The sequence below is a fragment of the Argiope bruennichi genome, chromosome X2, assembly GCF_947563725.1.
Source record: "Argiope bruennichi chromosome X2, qqArgBrue1.1, whole genome shotgun sequence".
Taxonomy (NCBI): domain Eukaryota; kingdom Metazoa; phylum Arthropoda; class Arachnida; order Araneae; family Araneidae; genus Argiope; species Argiope bruennichi.
Window position 1 is genome coordinate 71,081,627 of NC_079163.1, and position 20,293 is coordinate 71,101,919.

At 29.4% G+C, this 20,293-nt stretch overlaps 1 protein-coding gene across 1 annotated transcript in view; it reads right to left on the reverse strand.

Moving 5' to 3' along the window:
• Positions 1–17,856, reverse strand: part of LOC129960929 (solute carrier family 2, facilitated glucose transporter member 1-like) — a 78,252-nt gene extending 60,396 nt beyond the window's left edge. The window contains exon 1 of the mRNA XM_056074678.1: positions 17,608–17,856. Within this exon, the coding sequence (XP_055930653.1) occupies positions 17,608–17,766 (159 nt within the window). The 5' untranslated portion in view covers positions 17,767–17,856. The remainder of the gene's footprint in view (positions 1–17,607) is intronic.
• Between the last annotated feature and the right edge of the window lie 2,437 nt (positions 17,857–20,293).

The window sequence follows — 20,293 nt, forward strand, 5'->3', positions numbered from 1 at the left end:
ACACAAAACTAGAATCGTAGTCACAAAATCCCATACCAAATTAGATATATTTAAATCATTGCTTCTTTGAGTTATCATGTTCACATGTTTATGAAAGTGCAGATCAACAAATGGTAAATTTTGTAGGTTTGTTAGATTTGGCTCAAAATTTGATAGGTGTCTGGGCTATAAAAGTTTACTCTATGTATAGAATTTTATCTATCTAACTCTCTTAGTTATCATGTTAAATTATATTCGAACAGACAGACTTCCTCTAAGCGGAATTTGCTCAAAATTTGATATAAATCTACGAATTTTTTATATAAAAAATTCGTAGAAATTCGTATAAAATTCGTAAAAAATTCAATACCAAATTTCATCTGTCTAGATCAAAGTGTTTTTGAGTTATCGTTTTCACAGACAGATTGACGGTCATTTTCTAAAAATGTGTTTTTCGCACTCAGAGGTGTCTAAAACGTGGAGATTCGTCAAAATCTCAAGTTCGAATTTTTTGACGATTACGGTACTTTCTCTATACCAAGTATACGAGAAAGTAAAAAAAACTGAAACTTACGGAAAATCATACGGAAACTGTCCGCTTAATAAATAGAGAAAGATCCATTATTGCAATAAATAGACGATTCAGTTGAAGAACTATCTTTAAAAAATCCTTTTATCATTTTTCTGCAACAATTCGATAGAAAAGATTAATAATAAACATCAGTATTCATACATTCTCTGTGAGAAAAGAATTCAATTGAATCCATGCCAAATAGCCAAATCTTTTCCCATCAGAAAAAGGAGCAATTTTCGGTCTAATATATGCTAAAATACTTTATATGCATTAACATGATACTGATAAACGCGCAATTTCAATGCTTAAGATGAAGGAAATATAAATGACTTATTAGAGTTAACAAATAATATTGCCAATCTGTTTCCAAACAATTTTATTCTATTTCAATATTTTGTAACTGACATAGTGATAAGATTACAGAATCAAGAGGTTTTTTATATGATCGCTCAAGATGGTTATTCCCATATACTTCACATCATCCCCCCCCCTTGAGTTACGAATGTATAATTTGCCTAGAAATGTTTTTGTTCCCAAAACGATCCTGTGGTTTTCTTAAATTGATGATTATTGAATACTTCACATTTTGTATTAATTTATTGCGTGTATCTGTACAAACAAAACTCTCATCTTTCGAATAATATTTAACATTATACTCAGAAATTCGTTATAACGGCATCATATTCGCCAATATGAAAACATCTCGTAAATAAGAGTAGGTATACTGAGCCTGGCTCTGTAACTTACTCTACAAATAATGGCTACATGCTTTTTTACTCCAGTGCTGCCATCTAGGATTCAAATCCATAAAACAAACGATTCCAAGCATCTGTTTGCTTTTTCAAATCGCGTTTTTACTGACTAATGGGAAGATTCTAATAATTAAAATATGCCTTAATGAGCTTATTTATATAACTGGATTTTCCAAAACATTTTAATTCAGAACCTAGAAAATATAGTTTTATTAAAGATTATTCTCACGGTTGTTTATATTATGGTGATATATCAGTTTTTTGTTCGTTATTTAAAAAAAAAGTTTTTAAATGCTCATGATTCGATTATCAATGTCAGATATGTAGTTGGTGTAAAGAGTGATATGATTCTGAAAATTTCGGGATGTTGAAACGAGAGAAAAATCTGAGAAATGAGATTTAAAAATTAATTCATACTTTTCTTTTAATTGGAACTAATTTATCGTGGTCTCCGACAATGGCGAACAAGACGCGTCGTCCCTTCTCTTAGTCGTTAGATTCAATTAGTTGATTCTCTTCTTCATAAAGTTATATGAGTGAACAACGTTATACAAATTTCTTCGAAGTTTTGATGATGTAAAATGCAAAATACTTGCATACGACAGGTTTTTTTTTTTTTTTTTTTTTTTTTTTTATTGAACACAATTTGTATTTGTGACATAATTGTTTCCATCTAAGTTTGTGATTAATTCCTCTAAATTTAAAATAAACTCTGAATCTTATGAATTATCTTTGCTAATCTTATAGATAAAAGGGTGAAACTTTATACATTAAAATATGAATATAATTGACTTTTTCATATTATGGCAGCCATATAAATATTTAATTTTTCAATTTTTTTTTTTTTTTTTTTTTAATCTTCACAGAGCCAAAATGTTTTCTTACGCATGATGTCCTTATTTAATGAGACTCTGCAATTGGAAAGCGCAATATTTAGGGAAATGAACCTTTTTTCCACTTTCTGGGGACCCTGCACATGCACGCCAAAATACTCTTTTTCAGTTTTACGTCACATTTTGTATTTAAATGAGACTGTTTTTACCTAATCCATAATCTCCGTAATAACCTTTATAAACTCCATAATAGCGAGTGTACTAGTTCGAAATATTTATTCAATAGGAACATAGGTTTTTTGACGTATAAATAAAAGCATTTCTCTGCCATAAGTCTCTGAGGATCAACCTATTTCGAACCTCTTTTTTACGCACTCTTCTGAATTGAATTTACATGTAGCAAGCCTTTTGATGATTTTCAAAACCAGATGTTATTATTTTAACAGATTATTAATTATTATTTTATTTTATATATTCTGTTTTTTAATAACTATAATTTTTCTCGATATCTCTTTTTTTTATTCAGTCCTTTACTTTAAAAATATCAAACTAATTTCAAGACCAATTTTTACATGAATCAATTGTATTTTCCCCTTCTTCAAGTCAACAACGAGCCAACAAATGTGCTTGGCTCTGCGCTTTCCAATTTAAAATTTTTAAAAATTCCAAATGGAAAAGCATTTTTTTTTTTTTTGAAACACCAAATTTATCTATGATCCCAAAATAGCTCTTACGCTGCTTTGAAACGGGACATAAACAAAACTGTTTCGACGTCCTAGGAAGGAACACCACAGATTCACCAATTCAATTAACTCTTTTTTTTATTATTATTCTTGATACTTCTTTATTATTAAAAAATCGTGCATAAATCTTTTTCATTATTTCTTTCTATATATGTTAGTACTTTCTGTAAATGATTTGTTAAAAATAAAATTCAAATTCACGCGTCATGTCTATCAAACCGTCGATGATTTCAGGTATTCTATTCTGTACCTAGTTCTTCTATCCCTAATGCCGAGTTGCCCACATCAATTTTTAAAATGGGACAAATAGGCACTCTTTTATAACTTTTTTATACTCAATAAAACAATTTGTGCTAAATGGAAATTTAAACTGCTTAATGTAATTTTTACAGTTATCCAAATGGATGTTTCTGGTTATAAGAAAGACTGCTAAAATGTCATCTTTTGTGAATAAAGACTTTGAAAATCTGATATGCAACCGATTTTTAAAGATTTTATAATACCTTATTTAGCGTAGAAAAAGAATGGCATAACGTGACGAGAGATTGCGAAAGACTTGAAATTGAATGAGTCAGTTCGAATAGTTCGCCATCAGATCAATAACCCAGCTCCCTCAGTATCAGCTGTATCCAAAGTAAAAAGATCCATGTATTCTCAAAACAAAATATTCTTTTGCAAAATACTATCTTTTGGAGGATTCAGAAATAACCCATTAACTGCCATTTTTTAAAAAAAGTTTGTCCCAACAAATTACATATATACACAAATAGTTGTGTAGCAGTATAATTATATTCAAATTATTTTTTGTTTTGAAAATATTTGATATTTTTGAAAAAGAGTATCGTTTTAAAATGATCAGTAAAATCATTTCAATAAAAAATAAAAGACTGAGTAAGTAACTATAATCTCTAAATTACATATATAAGTACATGATTTCACTATAATATAACCAAAAATATAATGCTTCAAATTTGACAATTCTTTCCGTTCCACTAACGGACGAATTTCAAATTTGGTCGTTTATTGCAAAGAAACGAAGCATTGAATACACACTTTTTGCTACACAATATTAATTGATATATATAGAATGAAACTAAAACTGTCATTCGTATCAAATATATTTTTGATGCTGTGTACTGTACGTAAAATTCCAAAATCCACAAATGGGGATCGTGGTAGCTAATGGGTTAAAGGTCTATAACGCAGATATTAGTTCTTTGGATTAAAAAAAAGCATAAAACAGAATGACGACGAAAAGTGATGCGGTTAAATCGATAAACATTCTTCAGGCAAAAAATATGGAAGTGTAAATGTGACTCTTCTTATAAAGGTGTAAATGAATTTGTGAAGATCAGCCATCAAAGAACTGAAAGTATGCCCTATCTCATAATCTAAAGAAATCCACTACAAATTTGTATATTGGTTGAGGCATATTTTTCAACAAGTTAAAAGTAAAAAACATTCGTCAAAGTTTAACAAAGGTTGTTTTTTAAAACAAGGCAAAGGAACTTTAGGGGGCAATACAAAGCCCAGGTCTTAATCCCATTGAGAATTTTGAAATAGAAATCGCTTTTTGAAGAATATAAACCAGATTTTTAAGTAGATCAAAAACGAGTGGTGCAGAAGACAATTCAGAAACTGATTGATGGTATAAGTTAAAGCAGCGATTTAGACCAAACTAAATTGGGAACACTCCTATTTGATGAAAAAATTACCATGGTCTTTCTTGCAAAATTTTGCTTGTTCTTATAATTTTGAACAATAAAGTTTTGAGTTATATGAAAATATTCCTACTCTGAAACATTCTGGGATAAAATCTGAGTTATTGAATGAATAAGAATTGAAATTAATTTTCAAAGGAATAAGAGATTGATTGAATAATAAATATATTTGAGATATAAATCAATCAATCAATTTACTATAATCCAAAATGTAAAAATTTCATTAGCGTTCTAATAATTAGGAACTGCATTTAAGTTATTTTGATAGCTATTATAAAATTACATTCTTCAGATTAACTTGCATCTAATAGAGTTTCTTCTGCAACAAAATCTCTTTCTTTCATGAATAACATCTCATCTCAATTGCTCTAAGACGACTGATACCTCACTGTTGTTATTGAAGAAAAACACGTTGCCAAAACGTAAGCTAAAAAACTCGTGCGTTCTAAAATGTAGAGAGCAGAGTAATTAGTGGGAGTTCATCTGGCGAACGTTTGGCGAAGACTTTTATATTTAGACATCAAAGGGTGAAAAGAAAACTATAAAACATCATAGTATAAAATGCATTCCTTTCTATTTAATATTGTTTAAATTAATTTTATAACTAAAACATAATTGATGATTTTAAAAATAAAAACGAATCTCATTTTAATTATAAATAAATTTTAAAAGATTATAAAAATATTTACAGGTATGCTCTGAAAATTCAATTTATGGTATTTAAAGGCCGAAAGAATTTTAATGTCAAAGTTTTTCCGGTTCCTTAAAGTTGAAATGGAAGCAATGGAGAGAGTAAAAACTGACATTTCAAATAAAGAGAACTACGTCTTTGCCGCCCTCATCCTTGAACCAAAAGCACTTGGAAGTGTTCCAGAGACAAGAATCTCATTGACTGAAATACCACCATCTTTTCTCTGCCTTCAGAAAAATTGCAAAAATTCTCTCGGTGAAGGGTCGAGATTCGTAATTTAAACATCTTTCGAACAAACGATTATTAATATCATTTCCACGGAAGCAAAAGCGCGTATTTTTTCTTCAGGTGTCGCAGTAGAATTTATGATAACTCCAACTGGATTGGCAAGGACGAAAGAACCATGTTTAACTAACATGGCGGGTTCTGATGATATAGTAACCTATCTTTCAAAATACCGCATGTGAATAGATAGAAATAATAACAAGCTCAGAAATGAGGAAATAATATGAGAAATGAAAATATTTCTTTTCAGTTTGGGAAACTTCATATAATATCGTTTCGATTACAACATAATATCAAAATAGAAACACAGTGAACAAAAGGCCGACAAGAAAATTAATTGCGGTGATCGAATAAATTTAAGAAAATATGAACGGAATAACATGAGGACGAAGGAATAACGAATTTTGATAAAATAGAGTTTCAAAAAGTCTTTGTTAATATCACCAAATTACAGAACAGGAAAAGGCAATATCGCTTCCAATATATTTTCTTAATCATCCATTTTGACATGCTATATTTATATGATAGTTATAGTTAGATAGATAGTTTTTATAAAAGAAAAAATTTCTCAAAAATGTTTTTGAATTACTATTTTATTTTAAAGGAGTGATAAATAACAAAAGTACAAAGCAAACTTTATATGGATGAATGATGTATTTACCTTTCTGATTTGGATTAAAACATGGCAATAAAAATGATAACCCAAGGGAATATCTGTATATCAACCAATAAAAGTCAACGTTTCAAGAACAATTGTCCATTTCATGTAATATTCATATATATTCAGAATCCGTTTCTTACAAACAAAGTGCCAACATAAAATAACGTCCAAAACAAACTCTGAAACATCGTATCCCTCGTTTCTTTTTAAAAAAAATCCACATAATTTCTCCCCTTCTTGAAACTCAATGAAAAAGAGCACTAATATTGAAACTGCAATTCAATCTAAAAATAATATATATAAGATTCTGTTTGATCAATTTTGATCTAGCCGCTTTCAGTGACTATATCGTTCGTCCATTAAATTAGATTAATTTCGATTTCCTAATGTTAACCCTTTTTAATTTAGCAATTAAATTAATTTTACTTTTGATATGCTGAAAGCATTAATTACTACAAATGACCAAGAAAGAAGCTGGAAAACACACACAAAAATATAATACTATTTTAACCCTTTGATTACGGATTCTAACTACATATGGGAGATATATGTTCCGTTAGTAGTCAAAGGGTTAAAGGGATTTTTAAACATAAACAAAATGAAAGTGCACAGATTTTTTTCCCGGCTAATAAAGTTAATGATTCAGGTTTTTGCATTTGACTTTTAACAATAGTTATGCAAAATGACTTTAAAAAAAGATTTAAATAAGAAATTTAAATTATGACAATTGCACATTACTCAGCTAACAATAAAGTTTACATTTCAGCAAATTACAGCTCTCAATGAATAACAAATAAATTACTATGGTGTATCTACTCTGAAAATAAACAATGTCATCATTTTATAAAATGCACAGTCAAAAATATCTAGAAAATAAAAAAACTTGAAGCAACCATCTAAATTAATCTTTACATAAAAATACATACTGCATACCAAGCATAATTTTAATGTTCATAATCACAGGCACAAGAAAAAACAATGTAGCCTCCATTAGCTGGAAAATATTTAAAAAAATGTTAATTACTGACGAAAACAGCAGATCTAACATATATCACGATTTTCAGCCATTAAACTCGTACAAGATTCTAATACTCATTACAATAATGGCATTGATTACGTGATTAGTAATTACATTTGAAATCTAGTTATATAGCAGCTTATATGCAATCCACTTATATGTTACATATAAACAATGAATAATTACATATACTTAAAGCCTTAAAATAGGAATTGCCATTTTATTATGAAGTACAAAGTTAAAAATATCTGCAGACTTAGAAATTAAGAAAATCTACTAATTAATTAATTCATACACTCTTAATAAATAGACATGACATATCTAGCCCTGAAATAAAAATGATCTTATGCTTAAAACGTATATAGAAAAAAAAATGAAGTTATTTTTCGTAAAGAATTAAATTTATTTTAAAGAAGAAATCCTTTTTAAATTTATAAGATGGTCAAAAAATTATTTTTGTGTGATAATGTTTTAAGAAATTTTCATCAATAAATATCAAAATTTCTCATAATTTTTAACCCTTTAAAATATGTTGATGCCAAATATGATAATTTTAAGGCAAATGATCTCTGAAGAAAAGATGCATTTGTTTGTTCAGATAATTGTACAATGTTCATTAAATACAAAAGATTCATATAACAAAAGATAAAGGATATAAAAGATAAAGGATTCATATCACAAAACAATTTAAAAATAAATATAATATTATCTTTTTAAAAAGTTTTCATAGAATTTGACTTAAATACCTCAGAAATTATTATTATTATTATTATTATTTTGTCGTCATGACAACCTAAAAAATCTCAATCAATAATTTCTCACTGTTGTTGTGTTGAAATTTAATGTATTAGAAAAATGCAAAAAGTACATGCATACCATTGAAACTATATTTAAAAAATAAATGTATATAAATTGTATAATGTACTGAAAAAATTCTGAAAAACGAATAATCATTAAAAAATTAAAAACATTACTTTTTAATTCACAGAAACTCCAAATGTTCGTAACTTGCAATGGACTTCTTTTACATTTTTGAAGCAAGCAGAAGTATTTTTTACATTTTTCTTTAATTTTTGAAATCAGTACTTTTGTTTCAATTATTTCAAAAGATATTCAATCAGTATAAAAAGGGAGGCTACGGCATTTCCTATGGCTATGGTGTGTATAAATATGATGAGGCAGCCGGGGAAGCCCATCTTCTCTTTGTTAAAAATATTTCTGGATGATCTCAAGCGTATATCAAGAAAACATTTTCTCAAATTCAAATTCTGAATTGGAAAAAAATTGTGTCCATATGGAACATATTTATCAAAAAAAGTTTTATTCAAATAGAAAAATATTTAGGTTGCCATTAATGGGTCTAAATTAAAAATATTTTTCACTGAAATGTAGATTTTCATTTTTTTTAAATAAATAGACAGCATTTTTTTAAATAAATAGATAGCATTTTTTTAAGTACAAAAATGTTAAGTTTAGAATGTTAATTAACAGGAAAAAAATAATATTTGTATTCTGGAAAAGCAGGAAAATTATGATTTTTTTAACAAAATAAATGTCTAAACTTTTGATATTTCATTCACTTCTAGTTTACTTTCTTATCAACACATTTCTTGTAATTACATAAATAAGAAAACGATTTCAAAACTGAAAGGTAATCACTAGACCCATCTTATTTTTATTTAATGAAGTTAAGATTATTTTTGTAGTAAGAGAAATAAAACTGGACAAGATTTAAAAGTAGAAAGTATTTTATTAAAAACTCTTACATATATGAATCGTACATATTTAAATATCATAATCATACGTAATGAAGTTAATAGAAAGATACATAGTGAATTTTCAAGTTAAAAAATATGAAATTTAGAATTTTAATTGATAATAATTAACGGCAGTGATTTCCCTCAAACGTTCACGCATACTCTTTAATAAAGAAGTTATTTCACTCCCCCGCATAAAATTGTGGACTCCGAATGTTTTATAAGGCTTTAGTGAATAATAGTTACAAAACGGGGATTTTTAGTATGAACTTAGCATTTTTATTGAATCTATAGTGTGATCCTTGGCGATTAAACTCTAGCATGTGATTAATAGCATCCGTTAATCGAATTTATGTTTTAGATGCGTTTTCTTCATGCGATCAAAACCAGAATGTGACACAGAAATACAAATGTAGTCATAAAACCACATACCAAATTTCATATATTCAAATCATTGTATATTTGAGTTATCGCGTTTCCTTGATTGTAAAAGCACAAACCGTCAGACGATCAATTTCATGACGGCTTTGGTTCCATTTGAGAGATATCTACACTTCAGGTATTAAATCTGTATACCAAATATTATCCATCTTGTAAACTTATATTCGGGCAGCCAACAGACATCTTCCTTTGAATGAATTTCGCTATAAATTTGATAGAAATCGACAAATTTGGTGTAAAGATGATATACCAAATTTTATCTGTCTAATTTAAAGCGTTTTCTAGTTATCTTTGTCACAGACAGACAGGCATAATGCCAAAACTCAGGGTGCTCTAAAACGTACAGATTCGTCTAAATCTTGAGTTCGAATTTATCTATGTATATAGTGATTATATATATATATACCTGTTACGCAGAAGGTAGATCTTCGGGGATTTGCATGAAAACTAATATTTTTTCAGCCAAACAAAGATTGTTAATAAAGATGTAGATAACAAGCAATTGAAACTTTCTAATGACAAATCTTTACTTCATAAAAAATCGATGTTATTATTTTTAATCCGGTATATTTAAATTTTACATGACATAGATTTCCTTTTCCCCTTCTAATTATAAGTCTAAACTTTACATTTTAGTACTTCAAAGCAGAAATTTGCTTTCTATTTATGTTTTTTTTTAAATGAAAATCTATGCTTTTGACAAAAAATTCAAAATTTTTGCCTATACCAGGAGACAAGTATTTTTGAATTTGACTAAAACGTTTTTGATAGAAATTTGTCCTTAGTGAACAACTTTTTTTATGGAATTCAAATTATGAATTTAAAAATATAGTGATGCATCCAAATGGATAGATAAGCGTTTGAAAAGCACCTTATCTCTTTGTGAAATGAGGTTTGGGTATCAGATCTGAGAAAGAAAAGCGTATTTAATATTTTGTTTTGCGAAATCTAGCTCTGTTTTTCCCTGGTCTTAAAAAGTTTTTTATTCTATGTGTTCTTCACATTTGAATGGAGCCATTATTTAAGAAAATATAAAATGTATTCAATCACATAATCCTCTGAAAAAAACCCGTCAAATATGATTAATAACGAAAAAATTATACAATTCCTTTTTTATCTGTAGAAATTCTAAATATAATTATTAACTTGTAATGGACTTCTTTTACCCTTTATCAAAAAAGTAGAATTCTTTTTTCCCTTTAGTCTAATCCTTGAAATTAGGAATAACACTTTATTCCTAGTTATCTGTCTCATATTTCAGAAAGAGCCAATATTCAATCAGTATAAAGATGAAGGCTATTATATTTTATCTCCTTGTATATTATGAGAAAGCTTGAGTTAACTTGGAAGTAATTGCATATTTCCTTTTTTGCCAAAAAGATGATCAAGCGCATTTCTCAAAATGAGATACAAATTTTTAAAAAGGACCTTAACCAAGTTTCAGATCACAGGTAGGACTTGGGTGATCAGATCTCTACAACATAAAAGTATTTGCAATTTTCTTTTGAGAAACATAGCTTGAATATATACCCAGGCCAAAAATAATGGGCAGTAGCTTATATGTTTTCTCATACGAGACTGGAATTGTTTTCATTTTTAAGACACTGAGAAATAAGAATTCAAAAATATATAATTTTTCTTTAAAATATAAGTAATTTATCCTTTTTTTTTTTTGCATCTGGACGAGAGGATACTAATTTTGGATACTAGTTAAAATTTAGTTAAGCCACTTTTTCTCTCTTAACTCAACATGTATAATAATTTATACTGTTGGCAACCCATCAAAGTGGTGAGATATTTCATTTTCTATTTGCGCGTTATACTCCAGTGAGTCAAAGTTCCATACAAACCGAAGTGGAATGCTCAAAGTGCCAAAACGGAATTCACCACCTTCGATGATCTTGACAAGGCAAATGTGTGACCTGCAAAAACCTATTTTCAGGCCCCACTTGTACAGAAAATGGGTTGGAGACTTCTGATTTCATTGCTTAAGACGAAGGCAGGAACTTGGTTGTGTATTCATGAAGTTGGCGACGATCCAACAAGTTGGCAACCTATGTACCACATCAAAGGTGCCATGTGTTTCACAATGATATACAAACATTTGCGAAAAGTATTCCGAACAATAATAAAAGAATTCGGAACAATAATAAACTTCAGTCATTCTTGATAAAAATAATGTGCATTTGCACATCAAATAGAAAAACTTGCTTATTAACCCTTTCGCCGTCCTATTCTTCCAGCGAAAATTTCTGTTTTTCGCCGCTTTAGAAGAAACAAAAATAAAAACTCAAACAAGTAAACATTTAAAAAGCGTTTTAAACGTTTAAAAGTTTTAAAATGTAGAAGAACGCTTGAAGCGCGTTACGGCCGCCCTGCAGAAGTTTCACTTGAAAGCGCTAGACGCGTTACGGACGGCGAAGAGGTTAATTGAAATTTTTTTCTAAAACTAGACTATTTATCTTAAAGGCATCATCTATTGTGCATTTGTTAAAATTTGACCAAAATTGATTGAACCAAATTCTTACGGTATAAAAATCATAAATAAAACGAAAAATTCAAAAGGAATCAGATGTCAAATTTTGAGCATTTTCATCCAAGGAAGAAAATAAAATTATATTATACAAGATGTACTGAGTTTATCCAGATATTTTAAGCATATAAGAAGATTTGTTAAAAACGGAACAATTAAAAGTTAAATTTAACACAAGCTAGCCAAAAGTCTCTAAAAGAATTTCATACATGATAGAAAAATCAGATTTTAGTCATTTTATTTCAGACAAAAATATTTAGAATTTTTTTAAAAAAATTCAGCTTTAAAATGTTTACTCTCAAAACAGATTTCAGCGTTTTATACAAATGATGCCAAAGAGCATCCAAATAATCAGTAAGTTGATATGTCAAATTCTCTTTATTATATGTAGACATGCGGAGCTCAAATATAAAGTTTAAAAATTTTATTGGCCTTTTAAATTATCGAAAAAAGCTAGACATAACAGTTAGGAAGAATTTTCTGTTAAATGATTTCTGAATATAAATCGGAAACTCTATGTTAATAAATTCAGATCAAAATTATATTCCGAATTTATTGAGATCCATTCCTACATTGCAGTTTACATTGTTTTTTTTCTTTCTTACAAATATTTTCAAGGCATCTAATATGGAAGATTCAAAATCGTTTTTAAAATCCCTCTGAGATATAATGTCCCGGGAAATGGAGTTATGTGGAGAGATTATCACTTCATGGATTCCAATGTTTTTTATTCCATAATTTGTTAACCTGGTCAGCAGATGAAATATCAGCAAGATGGTCGCCAGATAAACATTTCTTGATATGTTTTGGCTCACCAACTATACGGACAATCGTTTTGTGAATTAAAATGGGAGACAGTTTTCAATATATCATTAAAGAGATCTAGCAATAAAAATACGAAAAGATATAGACGTTGACACTGAGAAAAGGTACCCATGCAAGTGCAATAAAAATAGGGACTCTGACGGCACCGTCCACCACCGAGCTCAACAGGAGAATGCAGTTGCTCGTTTTAAGAACTCTCAGCCTCGGTACACCCCTTGGTGCTAACCAGGACTTACATGTTCAGGCCCTTTCCAGGAACGTTGACCATCTCTAACGCGAAGTCCCAGAAGTTGACCACTTTTGTTTGATCCCCTTGAGCAAACCAGCCAAATAATTAGGATACCAGCCAATCGATATACCAGGTACAGAAATCGACCACCCATCCAATGGCCAACGGCGATGTACAGCCAACACGTGAGAGTATATTGTTGTCCATGAAAACCTAACAGCAGACAGATCGGCGACAGTCTCTCATGGAGAGCTCCCTCGTCTGCTCTCGATGGGAGAAAATAAAAACTAAAACTAAAAGAGAGAAAGAAAATGGAATGAAGAGTAGACATTGGGTACCTCGGGGTCGTGAAGCCGTCACGCCTGAAGAAGATGTGCCCCTGAGGGGTTCTTATTAGCAAAGAGACGAAGCATAAATCGTATGTAGTTGTGCACAATTAAAATAGGATCCCCTAAATCGCCTCCATTATTATTCTTTGAATACACGTAGAGTCACGGATTACATCAACAACTTTTTAGCCCATTAACAGATGAATCGTTGCCTTTAAGTCCAACATGACAATATATATCCAAATGTAATTGTACGCTATCCAAGTAGAAATCCTCAGCATTGTATAAAGCTTCATTAAATTCAGACAGAACTCAATACTTTTTAATTTAAAAAGGCAATAACATATGTAGGAATCCCTAGAATCCTGCTAAATTACTGGAATATTTTATTTTTAATTATCTGATGAATCTCAAGAAATTAATAAATCAAACAAATTTAAATCGAAAATGCCTATACAATCCTCCGCTTCAAGAATTCCATCTTCAGAATAAATTCCCCCTCAATAGTTTAAGAAGAAATAAAAAGATAACTAATCCTAGTCACTGGACATCTCTAGCTGCCAGGAAAGGGAAATTCGACCTGCTTTGTGGTTACTGTGTCAGCAAGAATCATGTTTTGATTCTATGGATTGCTCTTTAAAGAGAGTCTGTTCTCCTTTTAGTAGTTTATTTTAAGTATTACTGAATTTCAATCAAATAGGTATTATCAAATCAGTGACTTTAACAAAGCAAAAAGAAATAAGGGTCGAAAAATATAAAGAAAGAGGCTTTGAATGTTATTGTAATCGGAATAACTTTCAAATCTTCACTTTACTAAAATTGCTACAAATTTTTATAAACTCAATAAATTTTTAAAAAATGAGCTTGATAGTTAATATCTTATTGAGCCACTCTTGCACTTTATGAACTTTCGCAATCGATTTGGCATGTATTTGATCAATTTCGATGAAAATAATCCGTTGATTTTGACTCATTTTTCCTTCTCAAAAAAAAAAAGTCTTTTTGTTTTTAAAAATAAGTTCCAAGCAATTCTTTTAGAAAGAATAGCCATGACTTGGTACCTTGTAACCCGCTTCGATAACAATGGAAGATTCCACGAAATTCTTCGCTAGCACAAATTCATACATTGGTATTCGCGGAAACTCACTGGGGATACCTAAGATATCAAAACACATTTTTGGAATTATGTTTATTTGTTTAATGAACATGTTTCTTGATATCCCCAAAACATTTTAAACTAGAAGAATGAAATTTGGTATACGGTCTTTATACATATTTTCAACGAAATTCATTCAAGTAAATCTGCTCGATTGCTCAAATATAAATTAATACGATAACTACAAAACGAAGAGAGCTAAATGCATACATTTTGATTCACAGATTTAACACCCAAAGTTTGGATATGTATCATACTTAATATTGAATCTATCAAAGGATTTATTGTCAGTCGGTCTATCCTTTCACAAGCATATAAACTCATACATGCATTCAAGCGATAACTCGTGCAAGCAATATCTGAAATATATGAAATTTGGTATTTGATTTTCTGACTAGTTCCATGTCCAATTTTGATTTAATTGGTTGGAAAAAAAGGCGCTCAATTTACATATTCAATGTTCAGGATATTGTGTATGAAACGCATTCCAGCGATTAATTGTCATAGATGGTTCTTTTTTTTAATTATTGTTAGCTAATGACATGCGGTGAATAATACACAAAAATATTTATAACAAAATATACGAAAAATTTGGAGGGATCATTCCTGTTAGTTATTAAAAGAAATATAATATAAAGAATAATAATAAAATAAAGAATAATAAGAAGAAATATAAAGAATAATAATAAAAGAAATATAAAAAATAACTGATAAAAATGTGCGCTTCAAAACAAAGATGTACAGTGGAACATTTAGTTAAATTGTTTGAGTGACGATCCAAACAAGAGAATTTCAGGTATTTACGTGCATTCGATCAGCTGAGTTTATATGCCGCAACGAATACCAATAAGATTCAATCAATTTTCCCTTTTCAGAATATTCCCCTGCCTTGAAACATACTTTTATATGTATTCCGTTAAATTAAATTAAATCAATCGCTATTATGAAAAAGACCCTCATTCATTAAATAGATAATCAAGGCATGGTAAAGAGTTTAACGTAAGCAAAATAAATATTTATCTACTATTAATTAACTTTATAAAGAATTTGTTAGAAAAAATGGATGACATTCAAAATTTTGCCCTTAGTAATATAACACAGAAGAGCCTTAGAAGAAAAAAGCGCTCTTATATCTTAATTGTTGCTAGAAACTAAAAGAAACAACACAGATCTACGATATAGACTTTTTCTTTCCGGGAAAAGAAATATACTTATTTAAAGAACAGCGAACAAACGTGGGACATCCCAAAATATGAAGGGGAATGTCATTCACCTAGTTGGCATTACACCCGGTTTTTAAACGAAGGTCTTGAAACAGACGAATCACTCAAGATGTAGAATATTTAATCTGAATAGAAATGAACATAAATAATGAAATGAATAATGAAATAAATAATGAAACTGAATAGAAATGAACATGATGGCATTAATTCATTTTTTTTATTTTAAAATAAAATGAAAAAAATCAGAAACATTATCAGAAATGCATCGCATTCAATGATTTGTATTTTAATCAATGGAAGTTCAAGGCAACAAATAAATCGATTATTTTTCTTTCTTACGTTTTGTGTGAAGGAAGTCAGATTTTTAGTTCAAGTAGTCCACCTTTAACGTATGATTACATAGAAAAATAATAAAAAATTATGACTAAACATTATTAAAATCTAGGAGAAGATTTAAGATATTTTGATTGTTATAACATACATTTTAGAATTCCATCTTTTTAATTTAAAACATTAACAAGCTTAGATAGAAAAAAATCGTAATCTAATACATCAATGTTTTCATTTCTGTAAATTATATTTTCAAAACATAAATTTTGTCAGCGAAAGATTATCATAAGAGTAGTTATTTTGATCAGTATGTAAGGAAATAAGAATATTCTGTTTGTAAATATTCAGACGCCGACGAATTGTTATGACAGCATTTCTGCCGAACATCGTTGTGAAAAGGCGAAACAGTTTTCCCGCATGTTTCATCTGGGGATGAATCGCAGTTTAAAATACACTTTTCTACAGACAGAAAAAAAAACAGATCTTCACAAGAGTGATTAAAAAAAAAAAAAACCTGCAACCAATTAATATGTAGAAAGAACATTTTAATTAAATTTCCTTTCCTTGTTTAGGAAATTTTTTCAAATATATTTTGTACTCAGGTGAAATAATTTCAAATAAATGACATCATTACGTATGCTTCTTTTTATATAGTTAATTACAATGAGGCATCAAAACAATTTTCTCAGCTCTGAAACGAGCTCAAATTCATAAATGAAAATTACAAACATAAATCGATTTTTTTTCCCTTCAAATGAACGCATGAAAGATTATATAACAAGATAATTCTTTTTTCTTCTCGAATGTATATCTCTATTTTGAATCTAACCCTACATTCTATCAAATCAATTCAAATATATTTGTGAAATTTAATAATACTAAACGTATTAAGCATTCAGATAATTGATTAATCTGCCTTCTAATAATTATTCATTCCATTCGAAATAAAACAAAAAAGATGCAAGGATTATAAAAGCAAAATAAAAATCAAGTGATAAAGAAGTGAAAAATGAGATCTTCGAAAATAATATTTGTTTACGAATAATTTAAAGGTTAATGACAATCGCCATTTTTCGGCCTTTTATACCAATAGCAAATTAATGACTTTCGCTGATCTTGATACAAAAAATGAAACTATAAATTGAACAATGTAATGAAAGTAAATGAAATGAATTATGCTTTCTACCGAATTAATTTTTCCTAATCGAAACGATTTTTTCGACGTGGGGGGAAAAATTATCTCCTCAAAGCATGGGATTTTCATCTACAGATAAAACAAAACAAAAGGATAAAATAAACATAATAAAATTTTTTTCATGATTCGATTTTCGATTTTCTAATATAGAGCGAAAACAGCCTTATCAACATGCTCCATAAAATAGGAATGGAGTCAAAGGAGAAAAAAGGTCAACAGTATTTTGGAAATTGGACAGTCGCATTAGTTTTGATTAATTATGTATTTTGAAAGACATGAATCTATTCTATGAATCCACAGAATAAATATTAGAGGAAGGCAAATGTACTTACGTAGTCGTCTCTCTTGTGAGAACTCCGTCCAGCTATGGGAAGCATCGAGATATCTGTGGCAGATGACGTCAAGGAATCCGCTGGAGAAGCACTCCTTGACCGATCCCGATCTGGGATGTTCAGATGAGTCATTTCGTTCATCTGAAGATGATCTTCCATGCCGATGTACTTGTTTGTGGCCAGCTCGAAGGAGAGAGCGAGGAACGCACCAACCGAGATTTTGTCTCAGTCTGTTTGCCCGCGACCTTGCGAAGTCCAGACACAGCGTCGCCAAAATACGGGAGATGATCGCCAAATGCACTGCAGATCCTTCTTCTTGGCGACTCTTTTTCCTGGAAGAGAAATGAGATATCGCAATGGGGGATTCGTTATACATCAGGAGGGTTTCATCACCATACTGTTGAATTCCGGAAAGCGCCATAACTATTCCGAATGGGAATGAAGACATGGAAATTAGATCAAAATGAATGAATATGTGTATTAAAAAAACCATAAAATAAATGCGAAAAATTTTACTTTAATTTGCATAAATTTTTGAACATTTTTCTTGTGAGCTCAATTTTAAAACACATAAAAACTATCCTTTCTGATATCAACCACACTAAAGGTTAAGAAGCAAAATAGTAATGGCAGCAACTTTTGGTATGAATTCAAATCCGGATTTGTGATTAAAACAAAAAACTGTTAAAGGTTTGTAAAGAAATCTTCAGCAGATGAAGACAATTCTGTTCCAAATCCCTTGAGGAATAATCGCACGAAGAGAGAAAAAGGATAGAGAAGATGAAAAAGTCATAAAATTAGTCATTTATAATTGTACATAATGTTATGAAACTTTGTGAATTTTTAAAAATCCAGCGATTGCTTGGTAAGCAAACAGACCTTTCGAACAAGAAGAAATTCGGAACTAATATATATATAAAACTTTTGGGTGATATGATTTTTTGAAATTTAAAATGACATATTTGTTTTTGAATGATAAAAATTCCGCTTTCTATATTTAACCGGGGTCCATAAAACGAAAAACATGCAGTGAGTTTAACCTCAACCTATATTCAACTATCCGGACAAATCTTTTATTTGCCCTTTAAAAACTATTTATAAAAGTAAGTTCAATACAGAGTAGTAATACCATCTTATTGTGGAAATACAGCACTCTTTTTTTTTTCATAAATCAGTTTTGTAAATTCATATCGATATACAACGGATTACTCACATTTGAGAATTCGTTTCAAAACAGGATAAAAAAAAAACTTAAAGCGAACATCATTTCTTACTATTAATAATTTCCCATTTAACTTAATAATATACATTTTTATTTATTTACTTGGAAGTAAACAACAGAAGTTCTAAGTCATTTCGTTTTTTCCTACTTGAATTGTAATTGAAGAAATTTTAATTTTGACAACGAGCTTTCTGCTTATATCAGTTGACTTTTCATAAAACTGTGAATGACAAATTTAAATTGGAAGTACATTGAGGGTTCTCAAAATGGCTTCGTTCTTCAGATTTTTTTTCGCATTAAGCCAATTAAAATTCCTGATTTGTTATAAAACATGTCTTTCAATTTTAGTTAGCTATTATTTTTTAATAACTACTTTAATATTCGTTGTATTATGTTACATTTTTTATTATTTATGCTGTAATTTTGGATTGTGACACAAATGGATTGTGGAAGCAAGATTATAAATCTTATTTAAACCAGAGAATTATGTTTTTACCTTCGCACTCAGCAAGTTCTTCTAAGAGAAGAAGAAAATAATGTATTTCAGTCTCCCTGATTGGAAGCATCACATTAAAATAAATGGGATTCAAAGTAAAGGTGTAATGCTATATGCATGTAAATAACAGTTCTTCCATAACCTTTGTTACTTAAGGATGTTATTGAAGCCTAGAAATATTTAGAAGATTACATGACAGTCCATTTCATTTAGTTTAGTTATATTACTATCCAAGCTGTTTCGAAAAGGTTAGCTGATAAAAACAGCAACCCCTCTCACATCTCTTTCATGCGTTGACCGATTTTTAGTGATCTTTCGGATTTCCTCTATTATCGGACCTTCATAACACAGAGAAAAAATAAATTATATTTTTTTAAGCACGCTTTCATTTGTCAAAATTTTGGCTCTGATCAGGTCAGAGAGTTACAAGGGAACAAAGTAATTTTCTCCATAACAAAAATGCCTTCATTTCAATGAAATGGGATTAATCGAAAGCATTATTTATAAGCTTTCTAACAGAAAGAACCATCATTTTCATTCGCGGGGATATAACATTGGAATCCATCCATCAAGAGTCAAGTTGGGGACCTATTCCTTAGCTTCAAGTTGCGACTTAAAACAGGCCATCTTCTTTCTGTAAAGAACCATTTTTAGAATTACATTTATTTAATTAATACTTGAGGAACGGAAAGTTAACAAAATGAGTTATAAAATATGTCTTTTTGAATTTTTTTTCTTTTTTTATTAAAATGAGCATATATTTAGTTTTGCATATAAAAACTGAAAAAAATGCCCTTTCATTCCTTTTTTTATTATCAATGTTGCAAAAATCATCATTATAATTACTCAAGTAGAAAGACGGATTTTAAACATTCTTTTACCTAAATTATCATTTTTATTTTGTCAAATAGAACAAGAAAAATATATATCGTTTAACAAGCAACACAACTAAGACAAAGTGAAAACTG